The 25,312-nt window shown below is 42.8% G+C and overlaps 1 protein-coding gene across 3 annotated transcripts in view; it reads left to right on the forward strand.

The window, feature by feature from the left end:
* lrrc17 (leucine rich repeat containing 17) overlaps positions 1-25,312 on the forward strand; it is a 95,554-nt gene that overhangs the window by 39,951 nt on the left and 30,291 nt on the right. For 2 of the 3 annotated variants that reach the window (XM_061961448.1, XM_061961446.1), the window contains exons 2-3: positions 10,327-10,628; positions 12,400-12,874. In XM_061961448.1, the coding sequence (XP_061817432.1) occupies positions 10,377-10,628; positions 12,400-12,874 (727 nt within the window). In that variant the 5' untranslated portion in view covers positions 10,327-10,376. Of the gene's footprint in view, positions 1-8,354; positions 8,460-10,326; positions 10,629-12,399; positions 12,875-25,312 lie in introns of all 3 variants that reach the window. The other variant, XM_061961447.1, reaches the window with a different exon arrangement.

Raw genomic sequence — 25,312 nt, forward strand, 5'->3', positions numbered from 1 at the left:
ATATGACACAATCATCCCTCCCGCTGTGAGGTGCACATATCAGCCTAAGCCAGAAATACTCACAAAAATAAAATGTCTTGCAATTAGCAGCGAATATGACCTGAAATATTGCAGTTTTCGGACCATAGGGCGCACCGGATTATAAGGCACACTGCCGATGAATGGTCTATTCAGGTTTATTTTCATACAAAAGGCGCACCGGATTATAAGGCGCATTAAAGGAGTCCTATTATTTTTTTCTAAAACACTTCCTTGTGGTCTACATCAGTGGTTCCCAACCGCCGATTGGTATCGGGCCGCACAAGAAATAAAAACATTTCTAATTCATTTTTTTATTAAATCAACTTAAAAAACACAATATATACATGCCGATAAATGCGTTAAAATGTAATATCGGAAATTGTCGGTATCGTTTTTTTTATTATCGGTATCGTTTTTTTATTTTTATTTTTTTTATTAAATCAACATAAAAAACACAAGATACACTTACAATTAGTGCACCAACCCAAAAAAAAAACCTACCCCATTTACACTCATTCACACAAAAGGGTTGTTTCTTTCTGTTATTAATATTCTGCTTCCTACATTATATATCAATATATATCAATACAGTCTGCAAGGGATACAGTCCGTAAGCACACATAAGCTGCTCCACTAATAGTACTAACCTTTAACACTTCATTTGACTCATTTTCATTAATTACTAGTTTTACTTTTTTTTTTTATTCAAGAAAATGTTTTTAATTAATTTATCTTTTTTTTTTTTTAAAGTACCTTATCTTCACCATACCTGGTTGTCCAAATTAGGCATAATAATGTGTTAATTCCACGACTGTATATATCGGTTGATATCGGTAATTAAAGAGTTGGACAATATCAGAATATCGGATATCGGCAAAAAGCCATTATCGGACATCCCTAATCAATATAGATCAATACAGTCTGCAGGGATATAGTCCGTAAGCACACATGATTGTATTTTTTTATGACAAAAAAATAAAATATATATATATATTTTTTTTTTTATTCATTTATTTATTAAATCAACATAAAAAACACAATATATACATTATATATCAATATAGATCAATACAGTTCGTAAGCACACATGATTGTATTTTTTTATGACAAAAAAAATATATATATATATATATATATATTTTTTTTTTTTAAATTAATTTATTTATTTATTAAATCAACATAAAAAACACAATATATACATTATATATCAATACAGATCAATACAGTACGTAAGCACGCATGATTGTATTTTTTTATGACAAAAAAAAAAATATATATATATATATATATTTAATTTTTTTTAATTAAATCAACATAAAAAACACAATATATACATTATATATCAATATAGATCAATACAGTCTGCAGGGATACAGTCCGTAAGCACACATGATTGTATTTTTTTATGACAAAAAAAAAAAATATATATATATATATATATCTTCTTTTATTTTTATTTATTTATTTTTTATTTTTTATTTATTTATTAAATCAACATAAAAAACACAATATATACATTATATATCAATATAGATCAATACAGTACGTAAGCACGCATGATTGTATTTTTTTATGACAAAAAAAAAATAAAATAAAAAATATACTTTTTTTTAATTAAATCAACATAAAAAACACAATGTATACATTATATATCAATATAGATCAATACAGTCTGCAAGGGATACAGTCCGTAAGCACACATGATTGTATTTTTTTATGACAAAAAAAATAAATATATATATATATATATATATTTATTTATTTATTTATTTATTAAATCAACATAAAAAACACAATATATACATTATATATCAATACAGATCAATACAGTACGTAAGCACGCATGATTGTATTTTTTAATGACAAAAAAAAATTTAAAAAAATAAAAATATATATATATTTTTTTAATTAAATCAACATAAAAAACACAATATATACATTATATATCAATATATATCAATACAGTCTGCAAGGGATACAGTCCGTAAGCACACATGATTGTGCGTGCTGCTGCTCCACTAATAGTACTAACCTTTAACACTTCATTTGACTCATTTTCATTCATTACTAGTTTTACTTTCTTTTTTATTCAAGAAAATGTTTTTAATCTATTTATCTTATTTTATAATTTTTAAAAAAAAGTATCTTATCTTCACCATACCTGGTTGTCCAAATTAGGCATAATAATGTGTTAATTCCACCACTGTATATATCGGTTGATATCAATATCGGTAATTAAAGAGTTAGACAATATCGGAATATCGGATATCGGCAAAAAGCCATTATCGGACATCCCTAATCAATATAGATCAATACAGTCTGCAGGGATATAGTCCGTAAGCACGCATGATTGTATTTTTTTATGACAAAAAAAAAAAAATCCATCCATCCATCCATCCATTTTCTACCGCTTATTCCCTTTGGGGTCGCGGGGGGCGCTGGAGCCTATCTCAGCTACAATCGGGCGGAAGGCGGGGTACACCCTGGACAAGTCTCCCCCTCATCACAGGGCCAACACAGATAGACAGACACCATTCACACACTAGGGACCATTTAGTGTTGCCAATCAACCTATCCCCAGGTGCATGTCTTTGGAGGTGGGAGGAAGCCGGAGTACCCGGAGGGAACCCACGCAGTCACGGGGAGAACATGCAAACTCCACACAGAAAGATCCCGAGCCCGGGATTGAACCCAAGACTACTCAAGACCTTTGTATTGTGAGGCAGATGCACTAACCCCTCTTCCACCGTGCTGTGTTTATAATACCTTCCATTGATGTCTGTTTGACTGATTTCACTTGATCAAGCATTTTTTGACACTACAAAATCATTAAAGTATGTATGATTCTTCTGAAATCATATCGGATCCATACCAATCAATCAATCAACGTTTACTTATATAGCCCTTACTCACAAATGTCTCAAAGGGCTGCACAAGCCACAACGACATCCTCAGCTCAGATCCCACATCAGGGCAAGAAAAAAACTCAACCCAATGGGAACATATCGATATCGGCCAATACCCATCCATCCATCCATCCATCTTCTTCCGCTTATCCGAGATCGGGTCGCGGGGGCAGCAGCTTAAGCAGGGAAGCCCAGACTTTCCTCTCCCCAGCCACTTCGTCCAGCTCCTCCCGGGGGATCCCGAGGCGTTCCCAGGCCAGCCGGGAGACATAGTCTTCCCAACGTGTCCTGGGTCTTCCCCGTGGCCTCCTACCGGTCGGACGTGCCCGAAACACCTCCCTAGGGAGGCGTTCGGGTGGCATCCTGACCAGATGCCCGAACCACCTCATCTGGCTCCTCTCCATGTGGAGGAGCAGCGGCTTACTTTGAGCTCTTCCCGGATGACAGAGCTTCTCACCCTATCTCTAAGGGAGAGACCTGCCACCCGGCGGAGGAAACTCATTTCGGCCGCTTGTACCCGTGATCTTGTCCTTTCGGTCATGACCCACAGCTCATGACCATAGGTGAGGATGGGAACGTAGATCGACCGGTAAATCGAGAGCTTTGCCTTCCGGCTCAGCTCCTTCTTCACCACAACGGATCGATACAGTTGTTAGCTAGCCAACTAGTTGGAAACGGATGTTAGCCCAATTTAATTATCTTACAGAGCATTTTGCCCACAACCAATAGGGGGCTCCAAACTTGTTCTAAATAAGTCGTATAACTGAATTGTGTACAAAAAGTCGGAATGAGTAGGAGTGTTACACATGTTTTATACAAAGTCCCATTGCTGCAAAGAGACTTTTTTAGAGTAGATGATATTTTAAGCCAACTGGCCAAAATGTTTACACACCGCAGAAGGGGATGGTAATTCTAGTCTGCGATGGCTAATTCAAGCCGGTGTGGGCATGACGGTGAACCGCATTGGGTTTGCTGTGGAATGCATTTATGACAGCTGTGAAGGCAAAACGATCCGGCTTGGAAAAACGTCTCGACTATAAACGGAATTGGGGTTGAAAGTGTTTATGATGGTTTGCGCGACATATAAGCAGATAGTACCTGCTGTCATATCTGCCTCTCAGTACACAGACTTAATAGTGCAATCATGTTTTTGGAGGGCGGAACCTCAGACATTGCAAGTGACTACTTTGAGGTGATTGACTATCTAGGAAGGCTCAGTGGGATGGAAAATGCCTTCGAGCATACATTCTCAGCTGCTTCTGTCTATTATTCACACAAAGGATCATCCTGATGATGGTCTTGTTCCACTGTACAACTGCAAAGTTGTGGTTTGGTGCACTTGGAACTGACTCGCTGTCCACCCGGACATGCTTATTGGACCATAAAGCAGCATCAGTCTATCATGACAGAAGCTAAATGCATTGATCAATTAACGTTTAAAAAAGTTACACCTTTTACCCTTAGGTCTAAAAACGGTCCTCACAACTACAGACTTGTTAGTAATGTAAAGGCTTATAAAACACAAAACCAAAGAGAAGAAAACAAACAGCAAAAGATAAAATCTATTTTGATAAGACCAATGGCAGCAATTCGTAAATATCTATATACAGTACAGGCCAAAAGTTTGGACACACCTACTCATTCAGTGGGTTTTCTTTATTTGCATGACTATTTACATTGTAGATTGTCACTGAAGGCATCAAAACTATGAATGAACACAACAAAAAAAGGTGAAATAACTGAAAACATGTTTTATATTCTAGTTTCTTCAAAATAGCCACCATTTGCTCTGATTACTGCTTTGCACACTCTTGGAATTCTCTCCATGAGCTTCAAGAGGTAGTCACCTGAAAGGGTTTTCACTTCACAGGTGTCATAGTTTCGATGCCTTCAGTGACAATCTACAATGTAAATAGTCTTGAAAGTAAAGAAAGTGTATTGAAATGAGAAGGTGTGTCCAAATTGTTGGCCTGTACTGTAAAGAAGTCAAATGTAAGATAAAATGGATACTACAAAAGTAATGATACCATGACTCGGTAGCTGTAATGTTTAACAAATGAACTGTTGGGTTGACTGAAGGGGTGCACCAAGGCAGCATGATCAGTCCCAGAGAGTCAACATGTTCCTCAAATGAGTGGCATTTATTGGGATGAGATCCCTGAAGGCAGTGCCTTATATTTTACAACTTCATGTAAGACAGAGCATCCAGTATCCAAGTGATCCAACGATTCTCCCAGTGTTGGACAGAGCATCTAGTATCCAAGTGATCTAACGATTCTCCCAGTGTAGGACAGAGCATCTAGTATCCAAGTGATCTAACGATACTCCCAGTGTTGGACAGAGCATCGAGTATCCAAGTGATCTAACGATTCTCCCAGTGTTGGACAGAGCATCTAGTATCCAAGTGATCTAACGATTCTCCCAGTGTTGGACAGAGCATCTAGTATCCAAGTGATCTAACGATTCTCCCAGTGTTGGACAGAGCATCTAGTATCCAAGTGATCTAACGATTCTCCCAGTGTAGGACAGAGCATCTAGTATCCAAGTGATCTAACGATTCTCCCAGTGTTGGACAGAGCATCTAGTGTCCAAGTGATCTAACGATACTCCCAGTGTAGGACAGAGCATCTAGTATCCAAGTGATCTAACGATTCTCCCAGTGTAGGACAGAGCATCTAGTATCCAAGTGATCCAACGATTCTCCCAGTGTAGGACGGAGCATCTAGTATCCAAATGATCCACTGATTCTCCCAGTGTAGGACGGCCCTCCTTGCAAGCAAGTTGAGAATAGCCAAAAGATCGGCAATGAAATGTTTGAAGGTAACATGCTGAATGACGCAGTTGGACTGACATGAATTGAGGAAACAGCTGTTATTGAAAGAAACACAAAAGTGGGACAGAGCAGGTCCAAAACATGTAGGTAAGATTAGCTATTCCTTGATGACACCACTGAATCCAATCCAGGGAAAATGCGAGCCAGTTTGCTTTTTGACCGGTGGACTTTGTGTACCACCTTGCATTGTACTATATGACCCTGTGTCTAGCACAGGTTGAAGAGGAGTGGACCCGTTTCAAACCCAACTCCTAGGTTTCTTCATCTATCTCTATGTTGAGTGTCGAAGACCACGTTGCACGCAAATGACCAGTCACGGAGCGGCATGAACTAATGACTGCATATAGTTTGGAGATATTGCCTTTGGAATATGGGTCGAGGTTCTGTTAGAGTTGCAGATGGACTATCAGGAAAGCCAGGGGAGCTGCCTTCGGGTAGAGTCCCTGAATTGCAAAAATGAAGGCCAAATTTGTGGGCAAACTGGTCGAAGGACGCAAACGTTCTTTTAATGTCCATCCATCCATCCATCCATCTTCTTCCGCTTATCCGAGGTCGGGTCGCGGGGGCAGCAGCCTAAGCAGGGAAGCCCAGACTTCCCTCTCCCCAGCCACTTCATCCAGCTCCTCCCGGGGGATCCCGAGGCGTTCCCAGGCCAGCCGGGAGACATAGTCTTCCCAACGTGTCCTGGGTCTTCCCCGTGGCCTCCTACCGGTCGGACGTGACCTAAACACCTCCCGAGGGAGGCGATCGGGTGGCATCCTGACCAGATGCCCGAACCACCTCATCTGGCTCCTCTCGATGTGGAGGAGCAGCGGCTTTACTTTGAGCTCCCCCCGGATGACAGAGCTTCTCACCCTATCTCTAAGGGAGAGCCCCGCCACCCGGCGGAGGAAACTCATTTCGGCCGCTTGTACCCGTGATCTTGTCCTTTTGGTCATAACCCAAAGCTCATGACCATAGGTGAGATGGGAACGTAGATCGACCGGTAAATTGAGAGCTTTGCCTTCCGGCTCAGCTCCTTCTTCACCACAATGGATCGATACAGCGTCCGCATTACTGAAGACGCCGCACCGATCCGCCTGTCGATCTCACCATCCACTCTTCCCTCACTCGTGAACAAGACTCCGAGGTACTTGAACTCCTCCACTTGGGGTAGGGTCTCCTCCCCAACCCGAAGATGGCATTCCACCCTTTTCCGGGCGAGAACCATGGACTCGGACTTGGAGGTGCTGATTCTCATCCCAGTCGCTTCACACTCGGCTGCGAACCGATCCAGCGAGAGCTGAAGATCCTGGCCAGATGAAGCCATCAGGACCACATCATCTGCAAAAAGCAGAGACCTAATCCAGCAGCCACCAAACCAGACACCCTCAACGCCTTGACTGCGCCTAGAAATCCTAATCCTGCAGCCACCAAACCAGATCCCCTCAACGCCTTGACTGCGCCTAGAAATTCTGTCCATAAAAGTTATGAACAGAATGGGTGACAAAGGGCAGCCTTGGCGGAGTCCAACCCTCACTGGAAACGTGTCCGACTTACTGCCGGCAATGCGGACCAAGCTCTGGCACTGAACATACAGGGAGCGGACCGCCACAATCAGACAGTCCGATACCCCATACTCTCTGAGCACTCCCCACAGGACTTCCCGAGGGACACGGTCGAATGCCTTCTCCAAGTCCACAAAGCACATGTAGACTGGTTGGGCAAACTCCCATGCACCCTCAAGGACCCTGCCGGGAGTATAGAGCTGGTCCACAGTTCCACGACCAGGACGAAAACCACACTGTTCCTCCTGAATCTGAGGTTGGACTATCCGGCGTAGCCTCCTCTCCAGTACACCTGAGTAGACCTTACCGGGAAGGCTGAGGAGTAATGTAATTAATGTACAGATCACTAATGGATCTGATCCCCGCAGTTTATCCCAGACTACAAAGGCCATATTACTAATAAAGGGAGTGTGCAAAGGGTTTAAGTGGGTAGGAGACGAGACAGAGACAGGGTTAGGTCAAATGTCTTTTATATTTGCCTAAATTATCAACAGTTCCACCGTCAAAGTAAGCTAAAAGTGAAGCACATAAGAGACTTCCGACTTCCGAGTTTCTGGCTTTCTCATGGTGGTGGTTGGTCGCTAATATAGTACTGGTGTAGCATGCTAGGAATTTTAACAGTCCAGTAATAAAACAAAAAGCTCGGCAAAGTAGTGATGTGCGATACCACTGATTTTCTTTCCGATTCGATACCGAGTAAAAGTTAGGCTTGGATCGGCGATACCGATCTGATACCGATACTTTGTACAAATGTTTCTGCTACAATTGAAAAAAGTCATGCAGTTCAAATAATAACATAGCATAACAAATAAAGTTATCTATTCATTATTACTATTTATTATATATTATTTATGATTATAAATGTATTCATTTATTATTATATTTTAATTGATTTCAAACACTGAAGTATATTGAGCGAGTGGCGTGAATAACAATATAGCCAATCTACAAAAGTTTTAAAAAAAAAGTACCCATAATTGTCACACACAGACTAGGTGTGGCGAAATGATTCTCTGCATTTGACCCATCACCCTTGATCACCCCCAGGGAGTTGAGGGGAGCAGTGAGCAGCAGCAGTGGCCGCGCCCGGGTATAATTTTTGGTGATTCAACCCCCAATTCCAACCCTTGATGCGGAGTGTCAAGCAGGGAGGTAATGAGTCCCATTTTTATAGTCTTTGGTATGACTCGGTCGGGGTTTGAACTCACGACCTACCGATCTCAGGTCGGACACTCTAACCACTAGGCCACTGAGCCAAAACCCAAAACCAGTGAAGTAAAAACAAAATACAATGATTTTCAAATCCTTTTCAACTTATATTCAATTGAATAGACTGCAAAGACAAGATACTTAACCTTCCAACTGAAAAACGTTGTTATTTTTTGCATTTATTAGCTCATTTGGAATTTTGATGCCTGCGACATGTTTCAAAAAAGCTGGCACAAGTGGCAAAAAAATGACTGAGAAAGTTGAGGAAGGCTCGTCAAACACTTATCTGGGACATCCCACAGGTGAACAGGATAATTGGGAACAGGTGGGTGCCATGATTGGGTATAAAAGCAGCAAACATGAAATGCTCAGTCATTCACAAACAAGGGTTAGGGTTAGGGTCACCACTTTGTTGAACAAATTCAGTTACATGAACATGTTAACGTGAGAATGTAAACAAAAGCATTCAACATCGACATAATGCCTCCTTTACAAGTTTAGTTATGTTTTACACAGTTTTCCTGTTAAGAATGTACACTTCTGATTGCCCAAGGTGCCTTAAGAGTATAACCTTAAAAGCCTACTGAAATGCGATTTTCTTATTCAAACGGGGATAGCAGGTCCATTCTATGTGTCATACTTCATCATTTCGCGATATTGCCATATTTTTGCTGAAAGGATTTAGTAGAGAACATCGACGATAAAGTTCGCAACTTTTGGTCACTGATAAAGAAGCCTTGCCTGTAGTGCAAGTAGCAGACGAGTAGCATGACGTCACAGGTTGTGGAGCTCCTCACATCTGCACATTGTTTACAATCATGGCCACCAGCAGCCAGAGCCATTCGGACCGAGAAAGCGACGATTTCCCCATTAATTTGAGCGAGGATGAAAGATTTGTGGATGAGGAAAGTGAGAGTGAAGGACTAGAGGGCAGATAGGGAAGATGCTGTGAGAGGCGGGTGGGACCTGATGACTAAAACAGTAAATAAACACAAGACATATATATACTCTATTAGCCACAACACAACCAGGCTTATATTTAATATGCCACAAATTAATCCCGCATAACAAACACCTCCCCCCTCCCGCCAATACAACTCAAACACCTGCACAACACACTCAATCCCACAGCCCAAAGTACCGTTCACCTCCCCAAAGTTCATACAGCACATATATTTCCCCAAAGTCCCCAAAGTTGCGTACGTGACATGCACATAGCGGCACGCACATACGGGCAAGCGATCAAATGTTTGGAAGCCGCAGCTGCATGCGTACTCACGGTACCGCGTCTGCGCATCCAACTCAAAGTCCTCCTGGTAAGAGTTTCCGTTGTCCCAGTTCTCCACAGGCCAATGGTAAAGCTTGACTGTCATCTTCCGGGAATGTAAACAATGAAACACCGGCTGTGTTTCTGTTGCTGCAGTCGGCCGCAATACACCGCTTCCCACCTACAGCTTTCTTCTTTGCTGTCTCCATTGTTCATTGAACAAATTGCAAAAGATTCACCAACACAGATGTCCAGAATACTGTGGAATTTTGCGATGAAAACAGACGACTTAATAGCTGGCCACCATGCTGTCCCAAAATGTCCTCTACAATCCGTGACGTCACGCGCAGGCGTCATCATACCGAGACGTTTTCAGCAGGATATTTCGCGCGAAATTCAAAATTGCACTTTAGTAAGCTATTGGCATGTGTTGCAATGTTAAGATGTCATCATTGTTGTATAAACTATCAGACTGCGTGGTCGCTAGTAGTGGCTTTCAGTAGGCCTTTTAGTTTCATTGACTTTTTGCTCCTTCTTTTCCAGCTGTGACAGCAATATCCCCCATTCCCATTCCGACGTGACCACCATCCAACATGCGTCTGCTCGCCGCCCTGTGCCTCCTTCTTCTCCTCCGGTTCGGCGAGCCTCGCCGGGGAAAGGCCGAGTGGGGCCGTACGCGGGGTAAGGGCAGGGCCGGCGTGGTGAGGCGTCAAACGCAAGAGTGTAAGGAGTACATCGAGGCAGGGGACAAGTACCTGGACTGCCAGGACAGACAGTTGACCACCGTGATGCAAGACTGGCCCAAAGACATCAACCACCTGCTGCTGGCCAGGAATAAAATCCAGGCAAGTACAAGCAGTTCTTAGCCAGATCCAGGATACGTAGCACCTGCTCCGGTCCAGACACAAGACACAGCTTGTCCATTGCACTTTCATGTCGCTCATGAAGATTTCTGGACTCCATTCTGGGCTGTAAGTGGTTCCGAGCTCTCGATATAAGCCAAAATACAGCCGCATTGTTGATATCATGAACATCTGCGCAGCATCACAGGGGGCTGAGATCAAAGGAAGATCCGGAACTGCAGCCTATAACAGCCTTGCCTTTCAATTTAAATCAGGGTTGTCAAAAAAATTTTTCCACTGAGGGCTTGCACACTTGAAAAATAAAAGCATGCAGGGGCAATTTTTATAGTTTCATTTTTAAAACCAATACAATATATATCGTAACCCTTAGGGCAGGGGTTGGCAACCCAAAATGTTGAAAGAGCCATATTGGACCAAAAACACAACCAAAAATAATCTGTCTGGAGACGCAAATAATGGAAAGTCTTATACAAGTGTTATAATGAAGGCAACACATGATGGAAGTGTCTGTATTAGCTGTATTAGCCTACTATCAAAATGACTTTAAAAGTCTTATAATGAAGGCAACACATGATGTAAATGTCTATATTAGCTATATTAGCCTACTATCAAAATGACTTTAAAAGTCTTATATAAGTGTTATAATGAAGACAACACATGATGTAAGTGTCTATATTAGCCTACTATCAAAATGACTTTAAAAGCCTTATATAAGTGTTATAATGAAGGCAACACACTATATTAGCCTACAATCAAAATGACTTTAAAAGTCTTATATAAGTGTTATAATGAAGGCAACACGTAATGTAAGTGTCTATATTAGCTGCATTAGCCTACTATCAAAATGACTTTAAAAGTCTTATATAAGTGTTATAATGAAGGCAACACGTGATGTAAGTGTCTGTATTAGCTATATTAGCCTACTATCACAATGACTTTAAAAGCTTTATATAAGTGTTATAATGAAGGCAACACATGATCACCAAAAATGATTACCAGGCGCAGCCACCGCTGCTGCCCACTGCTCCCCTCACCTCCCAGGGGGTGATAAAGGGTGATGGGTCAAATGCAGAGAATAATTTCGCCACACCTAGTGTGTGTGTGACAATCATTGGTACTTTAACTTTATTAGCTGTGGGCCGCAAATGGCCTCCGGGGCACACTTTTGACACCCCTGCTATAGATAGTAAAAAATTAAATGTGATAAATCTATGGATAAAAAGCAGAGCCTGGCGATGCATGCGCTTTTATCATAACTCTCTCTCTCTCTCTCTGTCTCTGCCCCTCCCTCAAGAATGCTGCTGCTCGCACAATTTGTTTTGTTTTTAACCCCTTCTTAACCCTGAACGTACATTGAAAATACACGCAACCCTAACTCAAAATGCCGGACATTTGAGGCATTTAAGAAACTCTGCCCTGACAGCTCCGCAAAAGAGGACATGTCCGGTGAAAAGAGGATGTATGGTCAGTCTATCCTAGCCCGTTAGCTGCTAGCATGCCGTGTGTTGTGCCTCGGTGTGCATTGTTTACACAACGTAGTTAATATGTCCGTGTGGAAACTCGTTCGGTACACCTCCGAACCGAACCGGAACCCCCGTACCGAAACGGTTCAATACAAATACACGTACTGTTACACCCCTACTATACACTAATGTTTATTTTAAAAGTACTGTATTATTGCCACCTGAACGGGTTGTGGATTTGCTCCGAGCCTCAGGTTTAGGAATAATATCCTTCTAATGCCCTTCTTTAGGTTCTGAGGAACAACATGTTCTCCCAGTTCAGCCAGCTAAAGAGCCTGGACCTCCAGCAAAATGACATCTCCATGGTGGAGGAGCGGGCCTTCAGCGGTCTGACCAAACTCAGGACGCTCCTGCTGCAGCACAACAGCTTGAAAACGGCCTCGGAAGAGGTCCTCCTCCCCATGCCCCGCCTCACCTACCTCCGTCTCTACGACAACCCCTGGAGCTGCCGCTGCCCGTTTGACAGCCTGATTAGGACCCTGCAGGTGCCAACCAACCGCAACCTGGGCAATTACGCCAAGTGCGCCGAGCCTTTTTCGCTGAGGGGCCAGAAGCTGAAGAAGCTGAACGTGGACTCGTTATGTGCAGGTGACAAAGAGGCGGACGGGACTCGACCAAAGCCTCCAATCATCAACAAGCCGGTGGTGACATCCATGTGCCACACCTACATATTCCCCAAACCTCTGCTGGACTGCAGCAACAAAGGTAAGAATGTCAAACCGAACGGTTTATCATTTAAATCACCAAAATGATTGCCAAGTGTGGTCACTACTCCCCTCACCAAGAGGATAAGTCAAACGCACAGGGTAATTTCACCACACCTAGTAATAATATTCAATTGTATTTATAAGGCGCCTTTCTGGGCACTCAAGGACACCGTACAAAATCCATCCATCCATTCATCCATCTTCTTCCGCTTATCCGAGGTCAGGTCGCGGGGGCAGCAGCTTAAGCAGGGAAGCCCAGACTTCCCTCTCCCCAGCCACTTCGTCCAGCTCCTCCCGGGGGATCCCGAGGCGTTCCCAGGCCAGCCGGGAGACATAGTCTTCCCAGCGTGTCCTGGGTCTTCCCCGTGGCCTCCTACCGGTCGGACGTGCCCGAAACACCTTCCTAGGGAGGCGTTCGGGTGGCATCCTGACCAGATGCCCGAACCACCTCATCTGGCTCCTCTCCATGTGGAGGAGCAGCGGCTTTACTTTGAGCTCCCCCCGAATGACAGAGCTTCTCACCCTATCTCTAAGGGAGAGCCCCGCCACTCGGCGGAGGAAACTCATTTCGGCCGCTTGTACCCGTGATCTTGTCCTTTCGGTCATGACCCAAAGCTCATGACCATAGGTGAGGATGGGAACGTAGATCGACCGGTAAATCGAGAGCTTTTCCTTCCGGCTCAGCTCCTTCTTCACCACAACGGATCGATACAGCGTCCGCATTACTGAAGACGCCGCACCGATCCGCCTGTCGATCTCACGATCCACTCTTCCCCCACTCGTGAACAAGACTCCGAGGTACTTGAACTCCTCCACTTGGGGCAAGATCTCCTCCCCAACCCGGAGATGGCACTCCACCCTTTTCCGGGAGAGAACCATGGACTCGGACTTGGAGGTGCTGATTCCCATCCCAGTCGCTTCACACTCGGCTGCGAACCGATCCAGTGAGAGCTGAAGATCTTGGCCGGAGGAAGCCATCAGGACCACATCATCTGCAAATAGCAGTGACCTAATCCTGCAGCCACCAAACCAGATCCCCTCAACACCCTGACTGCGCCTAGAAATTCTGTCCATAAAGGTTATGAACAGAATCGTTGACAATAAAATCAAATTGGATAAAAACAACAACAACAAAGATAGAGAAGATAAGATGATTACAATGAATAAGCAGTCAGGAATAGGTGTGTTTTAAGTCTTGATTTGAAGAGGGATATTGAATCCAAGTTACGAAGGTCTGGTGGTAAAGAGCTCCAAAGATGTGGGGCAGAGCGGCTGAAAGCTCGGGCACCCATGGTGGACACTTGAAATAAGGGGACAGTGAGATGGATGGATGGATGAAGAAGATCTTAGGGAACGTGAGGGTGTAACGACATGGATCAGGTCAGAGAGATATGACAGAGGTCACGAGGGCTCTAAAACAACTTAAACCTAGAAAGCCAGCTGGCTCAGATAAGTTGGAGCCGCTCTTTTTAAAGTTGGCAGCTGAAATTATAGCTGAACCACTGACTCACATTTTTAACCTTACTCTAATTACAAATGAAATCCCTTTGGATTGGAAATCTGCCCTTGTAATCCCCCTATTAAAAGGAGGTGACCCTAGTAATCTAAATAATTACAGACCGATCTCTAAACTCTCTGTTCTGGCAAAAGTGCTTGAATCCCTTATCAGTGAACAGATAAAAGACTTTTTGGACACCAATTTTATTCTGTCACCATTTCAGTCAGGTTTTTGTAGAAATCACAGTACTGTTACTGCTGCTATGAAGTTTATAAATGATGTAACTGAAGCTCTTGACAAGAAGCACTGCTGTCTGTCCCTCTTTATTGACTTTTCAAAGGCATTTGATACTGTTGATCATGTCATTTTAATCAAACGTCTTTCAGCTATTGGTTTTTCTCAGCAAGCAGTTGGATGGTTTGCAAATGACCTCACAAGTAGAACTCAGGCTGTTCAGATAGAAGGTTCCTCCTCGGACGTACTGCAAGTGAAAAAGGGTGTCCCTCAAGGTTCTGTGTTGGGCCCCTTATTATTCACTATTTACATAAATAATCTTGGACAGAATATTCCGAACTCAACTTTCCATTTCTATGCTGATGATACTGTCATATACTGCACAGCACCCACTCTTGCTGAGGCTTTTAAATATCTACAACATGCATTTGACAGAGTACAAGAACAACTTTGCTATCTTCAACTGCTTTTAAATGCAGAGAAAACAAAGTGTATGCTCTTTACCACATCAAAAACTGTAAGATCAGCACTGTGTGAGAACATTTTAACAAGAAATGGGCAACAAATTATGTTAGTATCTGCTTTTAAATATTTAGGATTATTTATTGATGACCACTTGAGTTTTAAGGAGCACATTCAGTATGTTGTAAAAAAACCTGAAACTTTTACTGGGATTTTATTATAGAAACAAGTCTTGCTTTTCTGTTACTGTGAAACAGAAATTGGTGGAAACAACGTTTTGACCTGTTATTGACTATGGAGATGTGTTGTACATGAATGCTACTGCTGCTTGTCTCCACAAGCTGGATAGTGTGTACCACGGGGCACTGAGATTCATCACCAACTTACTCACCATTGCGTATTATACTCAATGGTTAACTGGACATCTTTATGTGCTGGACGCCTCAATCATTGGTATGTTTTCATCTACAAAACCACTCTGGGTATCACTCCATCTTATCTGTCTTGTCTTTTAACAAAGAAACAAGGAAGTCACAATCTTCGTTCAATGAATGTTCTGCAATTTGTCGTCCCCAAAGTAAGAAGTGAACTGGGCAAGAAAGCATTTAGGTTTTCAGCAGCGAAGGCTTGGAATAACCTACAATCGAACATTAAACTTCAAACCCTAGTTACGTTGAATGAGTTTAAAGCTTCTGTGAAAGGACTGCAGTCTACCTTGTCTGTATGCACATGTGTCATGTCAGCAAGTTTTAATGTTGTAAATGTGATGTTTTATGTGTTGTTTACTGTTTTTAATGTAACCTTGCTGCTGCCCTCTTGGCCAGGTCTCCCTTGGAAAAGAGATCTTTGATCTCAATGGGATTTTACCTGGTTAAATAAAGGCTAATAATAATGACGGAGAGAGGTTATGGATGGCTTTGAAAGTGAGGAGAATTATTTTAAAGTGGATACGATGTTTGATGGGTAGCCAGTGGAGTTGCTGCAGAACAGGGGTGATGTGCTGGATTGAAGGGGTTCTGGTGATTATCCGGGCTGCAGAGTTCTGGAGAAGCTGAAGTTTGTGAAGTGACTTGTGAGGGAGACCAACCAGGAGAGAGTTGCAGTAGTCCAGGCGAGAGGTGACCAGGCTGTGGACTAGTATGGCAGCAGTGTGTGGGGTAAGGGATGGGCGAAGACGATGAATGTTTCGTAGATGAAAGTAAGCAGACCGGGTAATGTTGTTTATGTGGGTTTGAAAGGAAAGTGTGCTGTCGAGGATGACACCCAGACTCTTGACTTGGGAGGATGGTGAGACAGAGGAATTGCAGAGAGTAACGGACAAGCTGTTGGTCTTGGCGAGAATGGTTTTTGTACCGACAAGAAAGATTTCGGTTTTATTACTATTGAGTTGAAGGAAATTGGATGAGAACCACTGCTTGAGTTCACTGAGGCAGTCTGTAAGGGAGGAAGGAGGAAGAGAGGCAGTTGGTTTTGGTTGAGATGTAGAGCTGGGTGTCATCCGCGTAACAGTGAAAATGTATTTTAAATTTACGGAAAAAATTGCCAAGGGGAAGAATGTAAATGATAAAAAGCAGGGGACCAAGAACAGAGCCCTGGGGGACACCAGAGGAAACGGGAGACGGAGGGGATTTGAATGAACGGAGTTGAACAAACTGAGAGATATGATCTAAACCAGTGAAGGGGTGTGCTTGTGATGCCAATACTGTGCAATCAGTGTGTGACTATCAGTGGTACTTTACCTTTAACTTTAACTCCGCTTACAGACCACCATGGCTGTTTTGTTTTTTTGTTTTTTTAAAAAGAGGAAGTAGTAAATCTGTCTTTGATTTTAAAACCCCGCCATATGAGAAGAAAGCCATAAAGATGGACACAGGCCAAAATTAGTGAAGAAAAATGAGGTGAATCAAAGAAAAAGAAGTGTGTCCAATTGATCAACATCTGGCTCTATAACGTGTGTCTTCAATTTTCTATGATCCAAGAAAGGTTCCTGTGTTGCCGTTCCAAAAACGACTTGACAACTTCTGAATTGGGGGCAAGACTGAACAGATAGACTGTTTTTGTCTGCCAGATTCCGACCCCCAAAAAAACATCTTCGTTCTTCACTGAACATCGACTCACAATGCACACGCCTGTGTCAGCCACATTTGAAAGAGATATTTGGCATATTTCTACAGAGGGACTGGTGAATGGGGTCTCTATCTGACTCGCTCGCTGCCCATTTAGCTTTAAAAAAAAATAAAAAAATAAAAATAAAAAAATAGGCAAAAGCTGTTGTGACTACAGATGGACATGATCGATACTATCACTTCTAAATTTGAAATTAAAAAAAAAAATCGACTAAAAAAATAAATATATATATGTATATATACATGTACATTACAGTACTGAGTTTTCTTTATTTTCATGACTATTGTAGATTGTCACTGAAGGCATCAAAACTATGAATGAACACATTTGGAGATATGTACTTAACAAAAAAAAGTGAAATAACTGAAAACACACCCAACTCTCAATTCTTATTCATCTTTATTCTAGATTAAAATAAATAAATAAATTGATTAAAAAAATACATTAAAAAAAAGTATATATACAGTATATGTATATGTGTATACTGTATGTGTATATATATATGTGTGTGTATATATGTGTATATACTAGAGATGCGCGGATAGGCAATTATTTCATCCGCAACCGCATCAGAAAGTCGTCAACCATCCGCCATCCACCCGATGTAACATTTGATCAGAACCACACCCGCCCGTTGTTATATATCTAATATAGACGATGCAAGGCATTAGTGAGGTTATAAAGCTTTTGCCTGTTAAAGAAAGGAGACTGATCCAATGCAGCACAGACATTCGCGTGCCACGCTGTCACGAACCGGACGCACACCAGTGCGCAATCATATGGGAGCCGCGCTGAGCGCACCTCCAAGCGCGTCTCGCTGCCGGCGACGGCCGGGTATGGGCCCGACGCTCCAGCGCCATCCATTTTCAGGGCTAGTTGATTCGGCAGGTGGGTTGTTACACACTCCTTAGCGGGTTCCGACTTCCATGGCCACCGTCCTGCTGTCTATATCAACCAGGGTGAGCCCCACCCCTTTCGTGAGCGCACTGCGCGCGGAGTGACCCCTGTTACGCGCCCCCGGCAACGGGGGTGGCGGGCAGGTAAGCTGCGCGGGCGGAGCGCGCGGATTGACCCCTGTTACGAGCCCCCGGCCACGGGGGTGGCGGGCAGGTAAGCTGCTTACCTGCTGCGCGTGACGCCGGCCGCGGCGAAGGCGGACGAGGCGGGGTGTCGGTGCGGTGGGCGCGGTGGTGACCCTGGACGTGCGTCGGGCCCTTCTCGCGGATCGCCTCAGCTACGGCTCCCGGTGGGGCCCTCTCGGGGGAAGGGGCCTCGGTCCCGGACCCCGGCGAGGCGTCCCTTCTCCGCTCCGTAAAAGTGTCCATCTCTTTTCTTTTTTTTTCTTCTGTTGTGGCATATGCTGCAGGTGCCTGCTCGTTTTTCGTATGTGGGTAACAACATTTAACTATGTATATATATTTACCAATTGGTTTAACTGCCACCCGCCTGAATCTATTTAAAATCTAATTTTTTTTTATTTCAACCGCCCGACCCGACCCGACCCGCGGATAAAATCTAATTTTTTTTAATTTCATCCGCCCGAACCGCGGATAATCCGCGGACTCCGCGGTTGTGCCCGCAAACCGCGCATCTCTAGTATATACAGTACAGGCCAAAGGTTTCAATGCGTTTTCTTTATTTTCCTGACTATTTACATAGTAAATTGTCACTGAAGGCATCAAAACTACTTAACAAAAAAATAGGTTAAATAACTGAAAACACGTTTTATATTCTAGTTTCTTCAAAATAGCCACCCTTTGCTCTGATTACTGCTTTGCACACTCTTGGCATTCTCTCCATGAGCTTCAAGCACACCTGTGAAGTGAAAACCATTTCAGGTGACTACCTCTGGAAGCTCATTGTATATAATAGTATTTTTAGAATGTGCCGTGGGCCTTTAAAACATTAGCTGTGGGCCGCAAATGGTAAACAAATAAAAATCTGCGTCCTTTCTGATTTCAATGCGTTAAAAAGACACACAAAGTGTGTTAACGCCAACACTGCTTGACAGTATAACAAAATAAGTCACACTTATATTCCGTAACATTCACAGTTTTGGAAAAAAGTGCAGAGGTAGAAATATTCAAAATAACCTCTTGTACAAATCCCGTTTCCGTATGAGTTGGGAAATTGTGTTAGATGTAAATATAAACGGAATATAATGATTTGCAAATCCTTTTCAAGCCATATTCAGTTGAATATGCTACAAAGACAACATATTTGATGTTCAAACTCATAAACTTTATTTTTTTTTTGCAACTAATAATTAACTTAGAATTTCATGGCTGCAACACGTGCCAAAGTAGTTGGGAAAGGGCATGTTCACCACTGTGTTACATGGCCTTTCCTTTTAACAACACTCAATAAACAATTGGGAACTGAGGAAACTAATTGTTGAAGCTTTGAAAGTGGAATTCTTTCCCATTCTAGTTTTATGTAGAGCTTCAGTCGTTCAACAGTCCGGGGTCTCCGCTGTCGTATTTTACGCTTCATAATGCGCCACACATTTTCGATGGGAGACAGGTCTGGACTGCAGGCGGACCAGGAAAGTACCTGCACTCTTTTTTTTACGAAGCCACGCTGTTGTAACACGTGCTGAATGTGGCTTGGCATTGTCTTGCTGAAATAAGCAGGGGCGTCCATGAAAAAGACGGCGCTTCGATGGCAGCATATGTTGCTCCAAAACCTGTATGTACCTTTCAGCATTAATGGTGCCTTCACAGATGTGTAAGTTACCCATGCCTTGGGTACTAATGCACCCCCATACCATCACACATGCTGCCTTTTACACTTTGCGTCGATAACAGTCTGGATGGTTCGCTTCCCCTTTTGACACGATGTCGAATATTTCCAAAAACTATTTGAAATGTGGACTAGTCAGACCACAGAACACTTTTCCACTTTGCATGAGTCCATCTTTGATGATCTCGGGCCCAGAGAAGCCGGCAGCGTTTCTGGGTGTTGTTGATAAATGGCTTTGGCTTTGCATAGTAGAGCTTTAACTTGCACTTACAGATGTAGCGACCAACTGTATTTAGTGACAGTGCTTTTCTGAAGTGTTCCTGAGCCCATGTGGTGATATCCTTTAGAGATTGATGTCGGTTTTTGATACAGTGCCGTCTGAGGGATGGAAGGTCACGGTCATTCAATGTTGGTTTCCGGCCATGCCGCTTACGTGGAGTGATTTCTCCACATTCTCTGAACCTTTTGATGATATTATGGAGCGTAGATGTTGAAATCCCTAAATTTCTTGCAATTGCACTTTGAGAAACGTTGTTCTTAAACTGTTTGACTATTTGCTCACGCAGTTGTGGACAAAGGGGTGTACCTCGCCCCATCCTTTCTTGTGAAAGACTGAGCATTTTTTGGGAAGCTGTTTTTATACCCAATCATGGCACTCACCTGTTCCCAATTAGCCTGCACACCTGTGGGATGTTCCAAATAAGTGTTTGATGAGCATTCCTCAACTTTATCAGTATTTATTGACACCTTTCCCAACTTCTTTGTCACGTGTTGCTGCCATCAAATTCTAAAGTTAATGATTATTTGCAAAAAAAAAAAAAAAAAGTTTATGAGTTTGAACATCAAATATGTTGTCTTTGTAGCATATTCAATTGAATATGGGTTGAAAATGATGTATTCCATTTATATTTACATCTAACACCATTTCCCAACTCATATGGAAACGGGGTTTGTATATAATCTAAACATAAATAACATACTTGCCAACCTTGAGACCCCCGATTTCGGGAGGTGGGGGTGGGGGTTGGGGGCGTGGTTGGGGGCGTGGTTAAGAGGGGAGGAGTATATTTACAGCTAGAATTCACCAAGTCAAGTATTTCATATATATATATATATATATATATATATATATTTATATATATATATATATATATATATATATATATATATATATATATATATATATATATATATATATATATATATATACATATATATATATATATATATATATATATATATATCATACTTGCCAACCCTCCCGAATTTTCCGGGAGACTCCCGAAATTCAGCGCCTCTCCCGAAAACCTCCCGGGACAAATATTCTCCCGAAAATCTCCCGATTTTCAGCCGAAGCTGGAAGCCACGCCCCCTCCAGCTCCATGCGGACCTGAGTGAGGACAGACTTTTTTTTTTATGACAGGAGGACAACAGGGTGACAAGAACTAAATCATCCAGACTAGAGATAAATTGTATTATTATGTTTATCTTACCTAAAAATAAATATATTTATTAATTAAAAAAAAAAAAAACTAAATACATTTTTACTATATTTTGCTAAAAACATCAAAATTAATTGTATTTTTATTTGTATTTTTTCTGACTCCTTATTACATCCAGCCATAGAATTATACATTAAAATAAATATATTGGAAATAATTAATTTTAAATGATCATAATAATTCATTTAAAATGACCATATTTAATTATTAAAATAATTGCTTGTTTATCAACAACTTTAGCATTTTATTCATTACATTTTGAAGCTCTCAGAAGCCAAGTTATGTTATATTCCTTAATATTTATTTATGCAAGTTTGAAGTATCAATTATCTAAACACAGTTTTGTTTGCATATTTTCAGGATGTAGATATATATATATATATATATATATATATATATATATATATATATATATATAATACTTGACTTGGTGAATTCTACCTGTCAATATACTCCTCCCCTCTTAACCACGCCCCCGCCCTCAACCACGCCCCTGTCCTCCCCCGACCACGCCCCCCCACCTCCCGAAATCGGAGGTCTCAAGGTTGGCAAGTATTTCTTATATATATATATATATATATATATATATATATATATATATATATATATATATATATATATATATAAATAAGAAATATATAAGAAGTATTTCTTATATATATATATATATATATATATATATATATATATATATATATATATATATATATATATATATATAAGAAATACTTGACTTTCAGTGAATTCTAGCTATAAATATTTATTTTATTATATATATAACTAAGAGAAATACTTGAATTTCAGTGTTCATTTATTTACACATATACACACACATAACACTCATCTACTCATTGTTGAGTTAAGGGTTGAATTGTCCATCCTTGTTCTATTCTCTGTCACTATTTTTCTAACCATGCTGAACACCCTCTCTGATGATGCATTGCTGTGTGGCACGCACAAAAGTGCTTTCATCAAATGCACTAGATGGCAGTATTGCCCTGTTTAAGAGTGTCACAACATTGCTGTTTACGGCAGACCAACTGCTTTACGGTAGACGAAAACGTGACTGCTGTTGTTGTGTGTTGTTACCGCGCTGGGAGGACGTTAATGAAACTGCCTAACAATAAACCCACATACGAAACCAAGAACTCGCCCTCGATCATTCTACAGTTATAACGTGATTGGGCAGGCACGCTGTTTATATTGTGGGAAAGCGGACTCAGGTCCGCATGGAGCTGGAGGGGGCGTGGCCTCCAGCTCCGCCTGAATTTCGGGGGATTTTTTGGGAGAAAATTTGTCCCGGGAGGTTTTCAGGAGAGGCGCTGAATTTCGGGAGTCACCCGGAAAATCCGGGAGGGTTGGCAAGTATGATAAATAATGCCTCAAAACAAGTTATTTGAATTCAAACAAAAAACAGCAGACCAGCTCTCGCCCTGCACAGCTGTTTTGTGCTTTGTAGTATCGATATGGGCTTGTAGATCGTTTGCCCCTTTATTTACCACAGATATATACTTTCCTGCTTTGCACACAGTGCATTCTGCTTTCCATGTGTCACGGCCAGGACGAAAACACAGATACTTTTCCCGCAAATCATCCGTGAAGTTGCATTTACATTTCAGCTTCTCTCTCTTGTGTTCTGTCTGTCTCGCTCTCTGTCTCTGCCCCTCCCTCACGAATGTTGCTGCGCACGCACACCTTCACAATTTGTTTTGTTTTCAACCCCTTCTTAACCCTGGACGTACATTAAAAATACACACAACCCTAACTCAAAATAATAATAAATACCGGACATTTGAAGCCTTTAAGAAATACAGCCCGGACAGCCCCGCAAAAGAGGACATGTCCGGGGAAAAGAGGACGTATGGTCAGTCTATTAGTATCCCTTCAACTTTGGTACCGTAAGAGTAGGGTTTTATGTCATATTCCTCACCAAGAGAATCAGTAGTCCAGTGTTTTATCTCCAACCAGCAGCACTGGTCCAAATAAAGAGAATGGCGAGCATGCCAGCCAAGCCCGCAGGACAAATTTGGACCATGGTTTCCTTTCACACAAGACCAAAGAGAAGTTAGGTTAACTTTTTTTTTTTCCAATCTCCATGTCCTCGTTTCTCCTCCCTTGTGTCCTAATGGCGCCGCCCCTGTGGTCTGAGGGCTGCTTCTCTGAGGTGAACCACAGTGCATTTCCAGGCTCCACGTCAGTCCCAGTGCAGATCAGACTGGGACTCTGAAGACGAACCCTGAGTCACACTCTTCAAATATTTTACAGTAAAGCAAAGTTAAGTCAGAGCATTTTTCTTTTCTTCTTTTAAACGAACACTAGTATCAGACGAAATGTCAAACTGAACATGATTTTGCAGAAGCAGCAGGTTTTTCCATTGGAGAACTTGCTGTTTTGATTGCTCCGGCTCGGGGTTTCCTAGAGCAGTGTTTTTCAACTTGTGTTCCGTGAGATACAGTCTGGTGTGCCGGGGGAGATTATCTCATTTCATCTATTTGGGTTAAAAATCCATCCATCCATCCATCTTCTTCCGCTTATCCGAGGTCGGGTCGCGGGGCAGCAGCCTAAGCAGGGAAGCCCAGACTTCCCTCTCCCCAGCCACTTCGTCCAGCTCCTCCCAGGGGATCCCGAGGCGTTCCCAGGCCAGCCGGGAGACATAGTCTTCCCAGCGTGTCCTGGGTCTTCCCCGTGGCCTCCTACCGGTCGGACGTGCCCTAAACACCTCCCTAGGGAGGCCTTCGGGTGGCATCCTGACCAGATGCCCGAACCACCTCATCTGGCTCCTCTCCATGTGGAGGAGCAGCGGCTTTACTTTGAGCTCCCCCCGGATGACAGAGCTTCTCACCCTATCTCTAAGGGAGAGCCCTGCCACCCGGCAGAGGAAACTCATTTCGGCCGCTTGTACCCGCGATCTTGTCCTTTCGGTCTTAACCCAAAGCTCATGACCATAGGTGAGGATGGGAACGTAGATCGACCGGTAAATTGAGAGCTTTGCCTTCCGGCTCAGCTCCTTCTTCACCACAACGGATCGATACAGCGTCCGCATTACTGAAGATGCCGCACCGATCCGCCTGTCGATCTCACGATCCACTCTTCCCTCACTCGTGAACAAGACTCCGAGGTACTTGAACTCCTCCACTTGGGGCAGGGTCTCCTCCCCAACCCGAAGATGGCATTCCACCCTTTTCCGGGCGAGAACCATGGACTCGGACTTGGAGGTGCTGATTCTCATCCCAGTCGCTTCACACTCGGCTGCGAACCGATCCAGCGAGAGCTGAAGATCCTGGCCAGATGAAGACATCAGGACCACATCTTCTGCAAAAAGCAGAGACCTAATCCTGCAGCCACCAAACCAGATCCCCTCAACGCCTTGACTGCGCCTAGAAATTCTGTCCATAAAAGTTATGAACAGAATGGGTGACAAAGGGCAGCCTTGGCGGAGTCCAACCCTCACTGGAAACGTGTCCGACTTACTGCCGGCAATGCGGACCAAGCTCTGACACTGATCAGACAATCGCCAAAATCAGACAATCAGACAGTCCGATACCCCATACTCTCTGAGCACTCCCCACAGGACTTCCCGAGGGACACGGTCGAATGCCTTCTCCAAGTCCACAAAACACATGTAGACTGGTTGGGCAAACTCCCATGCACCCTCAAGGACCCTGCCCAGAGTATAGAGCTGGTCCACAGTTCCACGACCAGGACGAAAACCACACTGTTCCTCCTGAATCCGAGGTTCGACTATCCGGCGTAGCCTCCTCTCCAGTACACCTGAATAGACCTTACCGGGAAGGCTGAGGAGTGTGATCCCACGATAGTTAGAACACACCCTCCGGTTCCCCTTCTTAAAGAGAGGAACCACCACCCCGGT

Source organism: Nerophis lumbriciformis, linkage group LG05 (genome assembly GCF_033978685.3).
Source record: "Nerophis lumbriciformis linkage group LG05, RoL_Nlum_v2.1, whole genome shotgun sequence".
NCBI lineage: Eukaryota > Metazoa > Chordata > Actinopteri > Syngnathiformes > Syngnathidae > Nerophis > Nerophis lumbriciformis.